This window comes from Lycium barbarum, chromosome 7 (genome assembly GCF_019175385.1).
Source record: "Lycium barbarum isolate Lr01 chromosome 7, ASM1917538v2, whole genome shotgun sequence".
NCBI classification, from domain to species: Eukaryota; Viridiplantae; Streptophyta; class Magnoliopsida; order Solanales; family Solanaceae; genus Lycium; species Lycium barbarum.
In genome coordinates this window covers 112,869,690-112,882,180 of record NC_083343.1, presented here as the reverse complement: position 1 = coordinate 112,882,180, position 12,491 = coordinate 112,869,690, and the positions used below count along the sequence as shown (strand labels likewise).

General features: G+C 38.5%; 1 protein-coding gene across 1 annotated transcript; it reads right to left on the bottom strand.

Annotated features, from left to right (window-relative positions):
• Positions 1 to 5,917: 5,917 nt before the first annotated feature.
• LOC132601760 (uncharacterized) lies at positions 5,918 to 6,949 on the bottom strand. The gene has a single exon (XM_060314825.1). It carries the CDS (start codon positions 6,947 to 6,949, stop codon positions 5,918 to 5,920), a length of 1,032 nt encoding a protein of 343 aa, XP_060170808.1.
• Between the last annotated feature and the right edge of the window lie 5,542 nt (positions 6,950 to 12,491).

Here is a 12,491-nt window from a genome sequence, read left to right as displayed (position 1 = left end):
CTTTGCTTAACTTGGGAAAGTGAGTAGGGTTTGGTAGGGATAAATAACAAGAACTCGGGGCACTAACTCTAGTTTAATAAATTCACTTAGGGATAAGAGGAATTTACTTGGCACAATATTAACCATTCTTCATATACACTCTTTCATATTTGGGAAAATCATAAAGAGAAATAGTCCTTAACTATTGGAAAATATTAGCGATTCAATAAACGGAAAAGGGTCAAAATTACCCCTGAACTTTGGGAAATAGTTTATCCATACCCTTCGTTATACTTTAGGGTAAATTATACCCTTACCGTTATACTATGGGGTCAATTATACCCTTATGTCTAACAGCTGCCACGTGGCATCATCCCAGCCCTTCAAAATTATTTTCCCCTCAAATAAGTTTTTACCCACTAAAATAACCCAACCCGACCAGACCCGAATTTTATTTTTCCAACCAAAGTGATACGGACCCAACCCATTACCCCTTGGCTGGAAAAAAAAATCGAGTCGGGTTGGATTATTTTAATGGGTAAAAAATTATTTGAGGGGAAAATAATTTTGAAGGGCTAAGATGATGCCACGTGGCAGCTGTTAGACATAAGGGTATAATTGACCCCATAATATAATGTTAAGGGTATAATTGGCCCTAAAGTATAACGAAGGGTATAAATGAACTATTTTCCAAAGTTCAGGGGTAATTTTGGCCTTTTTCCGTTCAATAAAAGATTAAGTGCATTCTTACAACGATCCATTAGAAGTATATAAAGAATCAATACCCATAGCATACACTCTATCTAAAAGGGGACACAACCTTGGTTTCTTTAATCACATGCATTACAATCAAACGAATTGGTTAATAAACAACCAATCTTCTACAAACTCAACGGAATACGAAACTAGACTGCAATAAAGTGCTATACGACTTTAGTAACCTTTTCACACCATGTTTCCCGTGGGATTCGACCAAACCTAGTTGGGTTAATATATTTGATATTGCCCGCTTTACATCATTTAATAGGTGTAATTTGGGCGTATCAAATTTTGGCGCCGTTGTCGGGGACTTAGAAATTAACTGTTTTTCTAGATTACACCTTTCTTTTTGTCTATTCAAGTTTATTTTTATTTTTAATTTAATATTTTGGTTATCTTTCTTTACATGCCATCTTGGAATAAAAATTGGTCAACTATTGGTTGTTCCTATTTTGGTGATTCTTGTTTGATTTATGGAGGACCCCACCTGTGGAAACACTGTCATAATATTTCCTGAAATGGGTTGTGCGCACCTACCAATCCTTTGAGTGGAATGTTTGTAGTATATGTGGTGTCAAGATGGCCATTGGAATGGTTGTCCTAATTCTTATTGCCCATCCCCGAGCCCCTATTATGATTGTCTTGTCGTTTGTGATGTTAACAGGAGTAATGAAGTGGAGGATGCAAAAAGTCCTGCTCGGGTTAGAGATATGATGAAACAAATAGTGGAGCACGACACATTAATAAGAGAGCAAAATGTAGAACTAGGGAAGGCCATAGAGAGGATTCGTGTAAAACTCACAGAGATGCAGGCCGAAGCTGAAACGTATAATGATCTACAAATTACAGGCTTAGCCAATACCCAAGACGAACCTCAAACGGAAGAAGTGAGTCAGTTCCTGCAAGGAGATAACTTTGAAGAACAAGAGATAGTGAGCCAATCTTGGCCCACGGAACAAGCTCAACAAATGAAATTTCATGGGTTTCTCCGTGATGGTCTTACAAACATGGCGACACAATTGATAGAAGGCAGAACTGAGCTCAGACAAGAGATAGACCAATTTGGCTCAGATATCCATGACCTGCAGGCTCTAATGAATAAAAAGGTTGAGGTATCTGATGCCCAACCACCAATTGTTGTCGATACTGGTCAACTTGTTGGCAAAAAGAGGAATTCCAACCATCTGACTAGAATATTGTTGATGATGTCGAGGTTGAGGGGGTATACATTAGTGAGGATGTCAAAAATAATGCAGTTTTGGAGTTGGGGCGTGTTGATCCTCATTCTAAACATTTTTCTACATTATGTTTGGTTGGCGACATGAAAATCAAGCCCTCCAAGCTTTTGGAGAAGTGTATAGATAAGGAACAAGACCCTTATATCCTAAAATTTGTCACATCGAAAAGAAAAAATGACATTCCTCACTTAAAGGCCAAGAAGTGCAAGATGCGACACCTATTACTTGGTTCCTTTGTTTTCACACTACTGCCCTAGAAGCGTGATAGAAAATTTGATGTAAAATTGGGGGTACAATGAATAAGTTCGAGGTGGAGGAAAAAGTTGATTCACTTCGTGCCCTGACGTTAACTAAGGCGCTTATTGGGAGGCAACCCAATGTGTAATAGTTTTAGATTTTTATTTTTATAGTGTCACATTTTCTTTTGTTTTTGATTTGCAAATTAGGGGAAGTCTGAGTACCCGAAGTTGAAAGCTGAGGAACATGTTTAGGCTTAAGTGTGGGGTCGTCCGGACCCTTAATTGGGAAATATTAGGGGTTAAGTGCATTCTTACAACGATCCATTAGAAGTATATCAAGAATCAATACGCATAGAATACACTCTACCTAAAGGGGAACACAACCTTAGTTTCTTTAATCATATTCATTACAATCAAAGCAATTAGTTAATAAACAACCAATCTTCTACAAACTCAACTGAATACGAAACTCGACTGCAAGAAAGTACTATATGACTTTAGCAACCTTTCACACCATATTCCCTGTGGGATTCGACCCCAACCTAGTTGGATTGCTATATTTGACATCGTCTACTTACATCATTTAATAGGTATAATTTGAGTGTATCAGGCAATAGTGTCTTTTCCACAACTGTCGTAATGTCATTATACTGATGCTTAAATTTCTTCTAATGTTAGTAGCCTCAGGCAGTAGTTTTGCAACGAATAAAACAATTGAGCCACAAACTAATGCAAACATAAAGAATGCACCTGCTAAAATTTGCAGCTTTAGTCCAATTAATCAAATAAAAAGTGATATGAGAAAGCTGAGCAAGAGAATAGAGTTTTATCCGCTTATAGATATCCTGCGAAACAAGAAACCAAATGCCAGGTAACAATCCAGGAACTACACTATGAAGCTCATAAAGTTACAATTGTTCGTTGCTTTACAATAAGTGAATGAGCTAATCTTTCGGGTTGAATTCATAAGTCCAGAAATCTAAACTTGGACATCTGCTGAATGGTTTCGATGCAGTCCTTGACGAAAACAAAGCAAAATCAGAAAATCAACTGATGGCAAAATTAACAGAGCGACTCTCTTTATATATCCAAAGGGTTGAGTAGTTACTTTGATCTCATCAGCTTCTTGTGAAGTATCAGAGTTGAGTATTTTAATAAATATTTTTTTATCACCAACCAAACAGTAGAAAACATTTTCCAGTTGACTCTTTCTCTACTAATGCTAATAGTCCTCTTTCATACCCCTTTCCTACGAATAGACAAATATGTATAATCCATGTGTATGAGTGTCTTGGTTGCGGAAAGGGGTCGTTTTGAACTTCCTCTGAGCCATGACTAGCTTGGAAAATGCATAAATTTCCAACTGCAAAAAGTATCATGTCCTTTCATTAGTACTCATCAATGGTTCAGCATATTGTATGTTATTTGCTTTTCTTGGATACACGCTAATTCCGATAATATTTATGCTTGTTATATTCCTCTGAATTGCAAATCTATTAGTACATTCCTCGGTGCAGACAATGTGGTCACCAGAGTTATATTGTATAATAGGGCGGTTTTCCACAATATTTGCAAAGGTGTGTGCCTATCATTCTGATTTTCTAATATTTAACAGTTAAGGCTAAAGATATCTGTTGATACTCACATGATACCGGACCTCTCTAAAGTCCCAGTACGTACATGTTTAAAGTAATTTTACATACAAGACTTGGTACGTGGCTTGTGCGTCTTTGGTGCATCCACTATAAAATTAAGACAATTACTATTTCAGTTTTACTTGCTTAAAGCTTGAAGTCATGTAGTAATTGGTTATGATAACTAATTAAATTGAGCAGCAAGTAACTAATTAAGTTAAACGAAAAAGAGAAACTCCGAAACTAACCTTTCTGTCTATCGGAAGCTTATTTTAAGATTTAGCCTAAAATATGTTTTGACTACTTATTTAAAGAATGTTTGGTGGCTGAATACAGGAAGCTAATATGAATAGGAATTGGAGCTGGATTTCGTTGATGAGGTAACTTTGCAAATTTTCTAACGCATTTTTCATCATTCCTCTTTGATTAGAAATACAAACAATAGAACACTCACCTATGTATGTATCAGCAATAACGCCTAAGAATATCCCAGATGGATCTATCACTGCTGTTATGGTAAGTGAAATAATGCAAATTGCCAAGTTGGATTAGTGAATCCAAACCTATTTATATGGTGAAACTAGATAGTTGAACTTGCAGTTTACAGTGTCTTGTTTGGAAACTTCTTCACGTGAAACAAGAAGTCTGAAATTGATAGCATGTTGGAACTAAAAATGATATATAGGAGCTGAAAATATGCCAATTTTTATGCGCTCTGCATATTTTCTTCATTCCAAGGTCCCCTAGGTGGTTAACTGGTAAGTTTTCAGAAGAATATTTTTCATTCCGTTTAGATAAGCCAAGAGGGACTTTCAGGATGCTTGCTTATAAGCACCGTAGACGAAGATTGAAAGTGAAAGGAGGTAAAAGCAATTTTGCGAGTGGATAAGATAACTGTGATGCTTCTCAAGAAGCCGAAGAAACCAAAGTAACTAGTCTATTATTTTAAAGTGAGTCCTTTCATTAGCATAGCCATCAGTTGATTTTCTGTTTTGACTACTTGTTTGAAGAATGTTTGGTAGGTCAATTAATACAACAAGATTATTAATTGGAATTCGAGCTGGACTTCGTTGTTATGTGGTAGATTTTGCAAATTTTCTCAAACGCATTTCTTGTATTCCTCTTTGATTAGAAATATAATCGAATTGCCATCAATAAAGCAGGCACCTATATATAGCAGAAATAACGCCTAAGAATATCCTACCACCGCGGTTATGGTAAGTGAAATAATGCACATTGCCAAGTTGGATTAATGAATCCAAACCTACTTATATGGTGAAATTAGACTGCTGAACTTGAAATTAGATTGCTATGTCTAAGAGGCGATAAGTCTGGTGTTTCTCAAGAAGCTGATGAAATCCAAGTAATACTAAACCATTTGAATAAAGAGAGTCGCTCTGTCAGCATAGCCATCAGTTGGTTTTGTGATTTTGCTTTGTTTTCGTAGGTGGATTGGTTTCGCTCCTGAATTTTGACAGGTGATCAGCATTCAGCAGAGCAGTTTGCTATTCTCCTTTATGTACTCAGCTCTTTTATCTCACTTTTTTTTCTTTTCTTTTTATTGCTCTCTTTTCTTTGATTGATTGCACAATAGCTGCAGATTTTAGCTGGTGTATTCTTCATTTGCATTTGCTTGTGCCTCAATTGTTTTGTTCGTCCCAAAACTGGTGCATGAGGCTAAGTGCTGAACATTAGAAGAAATTCAAGCATCAATGGCATTACTACAGTTGTGGAAAAGACAGATCATTACCATACAGATTTTGTCGAGGTTGTGTACATTAGAGTGTCTACATAAGCTGAATGTCGATGATATATATTGTACTTTGTTGTCTCAACAATATTAAGGACAGGAAACTGAATGTACTTATATGTATTAAAGACATATAGTGCATGACATCCTCAACTTAAAATCAACTTCTCTTACTAAATCCAATGAGATGAGTCTTAAAATATATACAAACAAGTATCTGTCTTGCAAAATTGAAAAAGAAAACATCAGTTTTTTTTTTGGGGGTAACCATGTGAATATTACCATTGACAAACAGATAACAATACACCTAAAGAGAACTTACTCCCACACCAAGCCTAAAATGCTATCCGTTTCTATAGTCTTTGTTGATGTGAAGGGCAAAGCTGAAGCTCTACACATGGGGCAATCTTTTTTCCTCAGCAACCACTGATTGATGCAGTCGACATGATATTCATGTCCACACTGAAGTGTCCCAATGGTCTCTTCGTGTTCAAATTCCGCTTGACATATGGCACAAATATCTGCAGATTCTTTATCAGCAACTTCTTCAGTTAAAGTAGCATTATTTAATCCGTCTTTAGGCGCAACAACATGATGAGTTCTTGTTTTAAAATAGTTCAATATAACATCCTCATCTTTCTCCTTTTGATCATCCATGTAAACCTCAAGATCAATTGGATCATAAAAGCCAGTCAGATATTGTTCAAGATCATCAAGACCTTGCAGATTGTCTGCTACACTTGACCTTAAGCCGCTATCCACTGAATCAGGATCACTTAAGATAGATATATTAATTCCATTCGACGCCTCCGATTGATAGTTATGTGGAGTAATTGTGCCTCGATGCCTTAAAGCATACTGTTCATCATTAAGTAGACTAGCCGGAGAGGACTGATTCTCAGTCATTAATCTACTTAACTCAATCATTCTAATATCATCATTTAGTTCACTTGTTGACTGAGAATAATGTGGCGAATTGTGCCAATTTTGCGAGGATTGGCCTTGCAGATTTTCTGCCAGAGCTGTCCTTAAAAGGCTATCCATTGAATCACGACCACTCACGTTATTTATTCTAGTTCCGATTGAATACTCAGTGTGTATACCAGGAGACGGCACAGATTGATAATTCTGTGGATCAGTAATTGTGCCTTGATCATCCCTTGAAAGGTATGGTTCATCATCATTAAGTAGACGAGTGATCAACTGATGATAAACTGATGAGTGGTGTCGTCTTCCAAAATAATGATCATAAGGGCCCCTTGGAATTCGAGGGCTACGCCGATAGACTAGTTGCGAGTGTGGATGATTGCCATGATAATCTGCAGAAGAATGAGTATGCGAGTTACTCATTGTTCCTTTGATCGATCAATGACACTAAAAGAGAACAAATTAAACAAAAACAATGTTGGGGTTTCTTTGAGTTATAAACGACCAGAAAACAAGGCAGTAAGTTGATAGAGAACTATATATAGAGATGACGGAAAACAATACGATACAATCTATGATGAGTTCAAGCGACAGAAAACTGTATTTATAGATGGCCTGCAATATTTCCTAGTTCATTTGTGAAATCAATAAGTTGTATTTCTAGTCCATTTGGGAGATTAATAAGTAGTATTCCTAGTCGATTTGAACAATTAATACTCCGTAAGTTGTATTCCTAGGTCATTTGGGAAATTAATAAGTTGTATTCCTAGTTTGTTTGGGAATCGGATTTATTGACATGGCTTTAGTTCCATTTATGGTATTACTAGTAAAAGGGTCCGTGCTTCGCGCGGTAATAAAAGACCTCACTTAATTTATAATATAATTTTTATAATAATAAGATATTATAGTTATTTTAAATTTCAAAAGTTTGAAACACTACTATTTTTCAAATTCAAATGAATTGGATTAGTTGGATGTGTTTCTCTAACTTTACTTTTGTATTAATGAAATACAGGTAAGGATAAAACTTGTTGTTATACCCCATTTTAAACGGGTTAACGTAGGAGTACAACATATTGGTGATTCCTATTTTTGTTTATTTTAAGGAGTCGCCACCTAATTAGTTTATTGGTGAATTAAGACACCTAAATATTAACTAAGGCAAAGTTAAACTAAACCTCTGTTAATGGTGTCACGACCCAACCCCGTAGACCGTGACTAGTGCCCGATCTGGGCACCCGAACCCATCTATTAAATATTATCTCAAATTCTATCAACTCATTCTAGTATATGGCGGAAGCCGACAAGGCTTTATTTCAAATTTAGGTAATTTCCAGAAAAATTTCGGCAGAGTTTCCTTTGTTTTACGGACTATCCAATATACCCTGCACGCAGAAAATACCAACGAAAGCCACACAGGGCTAACCAAGCAATATATAAACATATGCGGACCGGCCGCCTCGGCGTATAGGGTCGCCCAAACAACATATGCGGACCGGCCGCCTCGGCGTATGTGATCGCCCAAACGACATGTACATACATTCATACAGAAAAGACCCTAACCCACAAACATGTCCACAGACCTCTAAACAGACCGACAGAATCATATGACGGGACAGGGCCCCGCCGTACCCATGAACGAATATATACAAATGCACTAATAAATATATATACCAAAAGTATAAGCTCCGGAAAGAGAGGAGCACTCCGAATAGCAGAAAGGGTGTCCTAAACAGGTGGATCACCAGGCTGTGCGTCTGTACCTGCGGGCATGAAACGCAGCCCCCGGAGAAGGGGGTCAGTACGAAATATGTACTGAGTATGCAAAGCAGAAGGTACAGAAATAAATCTGAATAATAATCGAATCAGATATATAGAAAATAATACATATCAAAATGTTTATTTCCAAAGTATAAATTATGCATAGGGCACTGGAAAATGTGGTCGCCCGCCTGTCGATGGCGCCACAACACAGCATAACACCAGAAAGTTTCAAATCTCCGAATCCCCGTCACACATCACAACACAGCATAACGCCAAACACAGCATAACGCCAAACATAAGTGGAACCCGGCCCTCGAGCAAGGAGCACGGTGAACCATAAACACAGCATAACACCGGAATATATCAAAAAGCGCACGACAACAGAACCGGCCCGGGAACCGGCGAACGATATCATAGTAGGCACGAGCGGAGTAGTGAGGAATCATATGCATAAAATCATTATTATAAATCCGAAGGATAAGTAAAATAGTCATATTTGAAATCGGAATAATAATTATCACTTTCTGATTCAAAGTTGTCGAATTTACATAAAGGGCGTCGCGGGACCCACGGACGAGTATAGACCCGAACTGAGTCCACCTATGAAAAACATACCCATTATACATCAAGCAAACTCCTATAAAAATTATTGGAGCGATCCGAGCCTCTATGCGAAAAATATGGCATTCAGAGATTACAAAATTCCTTAAAGCGAACATTTTCTATGCGAATTTCGGAAAGCGATTACTTCAAATACATCATGGTTCATATTTCATAAAAACATACATAAGAGTGCCAAAGAATATATATATATGGATCATAACATGCTCGGATCTCGAATTTGGAATTCCCTTAAAGCTCTAATCTAGCCTATGTGAAACTAAGGCATGCCAGAAGGAAGGTTGCTTTACATACCTCAAACGCTCTCCAATATGATCCAACTCAAGCTAAGTCCAAACTATGATTCGGGCTGCCCAAGGTCTACAAACAAGCCATAAAATGCCAAACATTAGCTAAAGACTTTTTGGGCATTAAATTCCAATTTCGCCCTTAATTCTACAGAAATCCGGGCAGCATTTCCCCTGTAAATAGGCTACCCCGAGAATTTAACTCGCTCAAAATCAACAACAACAACCACAATAACCAACCTAGTAACATTGACAACCAATCCGAAAAGCAAAATAATAATGGTAGCTCTCTTTTACGCCATTTGACAACTTCCCAATTATTCAATTCCATGGCTTACTTTAAAGCCACAATATCGTTCGTACATTTGATTATTAACCCAAACCCATACTAACAACATTCAAGGGCATTCTAAGCAATTCATACCACATTTCCAACAACCCGAATTGTTTTTCCAAGCTGGCCGAAAACAGCCCCACTGAGACAGCCCTTTAAATTTTTTTCTTCATTTCCAAATCATGGTTTGTATCCTCAAATTACATTCTAACAATGCTATCTCATCAATATACCAATTACAATAAATATACAATAACCTCCAAAAACAGTCCGCACATTAACAACGTCATTTTGAGTCAACAAACATTCATTTCCAACATAAGATTCATAGCGACGGCGATTAAAACATTAAGCGACGTTCATTCGTTCATCGTCATATAATGTGACCCATTTCATTCAACACTATATATACACATATATGGATGATTCTCAATTGTTCTTCACCTTACAATGATCCCAATCAACTAACTAAACATTAATTCATAATTTCAATCACAACACAACAACACCCATCACACGACCCACTCCCAATCATACTATATTTCATGATTTCCAACCACTATAAGATACTACAACATGAATATAACCTTCATAACACAAAAACATAATGAATGCTTACCTTCCTTCTTCACTTCCTTCAATAGTTAGGGTTTGCAATTGGGCACAACTAGTGGTTGGATGACCCAAACAACTCTTCCACGTTACTTAGGGACTTCTAAATAGTTGATTTATACCAAGGAAATAATTTTGGGGTGGCTTGATTTGGATTTGGTTTTTCTTGGTTTGTAGCCGAGAGGGGTGTTGAAGGTGGTCTTCAACTCCTTGATTTTTTTTTCTAAGTCTTGCAATGGGGAAAAGATGACTACTTGGTCATACTTTAGGCTCATATAGTTGTTGTCCAAGTGTCCTTGGCCCACACGTGGAGTGGACCAATTAAAATTGGCCACACAATGTGTGGGACCAATTCCCATTTACATGGCCACCAAGGAATTTATTTTTTATTTTTTATTTTTTTGCACAACATTTTAATTCCAATTTTATGAATTGTAGTCCCAATTTTCCCTAAGTGTTCAATGCCATCAATTTCATACATGACTTATATCTCAAATTAAAATCAAATGGTCAAAAGTCCCGACTTCAAATCCCGGAAAAATCTTGGCCTTAAATTATCATAATTAATCCGGGTTGTCCCAATGTATAAAAATACGGGACGTAACATCCTCCCCCCCTTAAGAACATTCGTCCTCGAATGTTGGATTAGTTCTACGGATCTTACTCAAATTCGGGGGAGTTGCTTTTATAGCCATCACATACAAATCATTCATAAATCAACATGGTCAGACAAAGAATTTGAATTACCTGAAGGTACTGGGAATAAGTGAGGATACTTTTCCTTCATCTGCTCCTCAGCCTCCCAAGTAATTTCTTCGCGGTTATTATTCCGCCACAGCACTTTAACCGAAGCCACATCTTTATTCCGCAACTTTCTCACCTGACGATCCAATATGACTATAGGCTGCTCCTCCTAAGATAGCTCCTCTGTGACCTGTATCTCATCTGAAGGAAAAATTCTGGAAGGGTCACCAATACATTTACGAAGCATAGAAACATGGAATACCGGGTGAACCGCTCCCAAGTCAGCTGGCAAATCCAATTCGTAGGCCACCTTGCCTATTTTGCGAATAATCAGATAAGGCCCAATATATCTGGGACTGAGCTTTCCTTTCTTGCCAAATCGCATAACACCTTTCATCGGTGACACTTTCAGGAACACCCAATCGCCAATCTGAAACTCTAACGGTCGACGTCGCATATCGGCATAAGATTTCTGTCGGCTCTGGGCTGCCAACAATCTTTCTCGAATAAGTTTCACCTTATCCACGGCCTGCTGGACCACATCTGGGCCAATCAACTCAGTCTCCCCAACATCAAACCAACCGATCGGTGATCTACACTTCCTGCCATACAAAGCCTCATATGGTGCCATCTGAATACTGGAGTGGTAGCTGTTATTATACGCAAACTCAACAAGCGGTAAATGATCGTCCCAGCTACCCCTGAAATCAATAGCACAGGCACGCAACATATCTTCCAATGTCTGAATAGTGCGCTCGGCCTGTCCGTCGGACTGGGGATGGAAGGCTGTACTCAGGCTCACCTGGGTCCCCAATCCCTCCTGAAACGATCTCCAGAACTTAGCTGTAAACTGGGCACCTCTATCGGAAATAACAGACACAGGAACTCCATGAAGTCGTACAATCTCCCTGACATAAAGCCTGGCATAATCCTCAGCTGAATAGGTGGTCCGAACCGGAAGAAAATGGGCTGATTTCGTCAGCCGATCAACAATAACCCAAATAGAATCATACCTCCGTGGAGTGCGAGGTAGACCTGTAATAAAGTCCATATTAATGATCTCCCACTTCCACGTCGGTATCTCCATCTCCTGCAATAGCCCACCGGGCTTCTGGTGCTCAATCTTAACCTGCTGGCAATTTGGACACTGAGCAACGAACTCTGCTATATCTCTTTTCATACCGTCCCACCAATATAGGCATCTGATATCATGGTACATCTTCGTCGACCCTGGGTGAACAGAATATCGGGCGTAATGTGCCTCGCCCATAACCTGTCGCCGCAACCCTGCAACGTCAGGTACACACAATCTGCCTCTGTGAAATAACACTTCATTAGGTGAAATCTCAAACGGAGTCTTCTCCTGTGCCAGCGCTGCGTCTCTGTACTTTGCCAGAATAGGATCCTCATACTGATGCCGCTTAATATCTTCTGTAATAGAGGACTCAGCAATACCTCGAACAGAAACCCCAACATCTCCAGAATCAGCCAAGCGAACTCCAAGACTAGCCAACTGATGAATATCGCGAACCATTTCTTTACTCTCTGATGGCACGTCTGCTAGGCTGCCCATAGACTTGCGGCTGAGTGCATCCGCCACAAC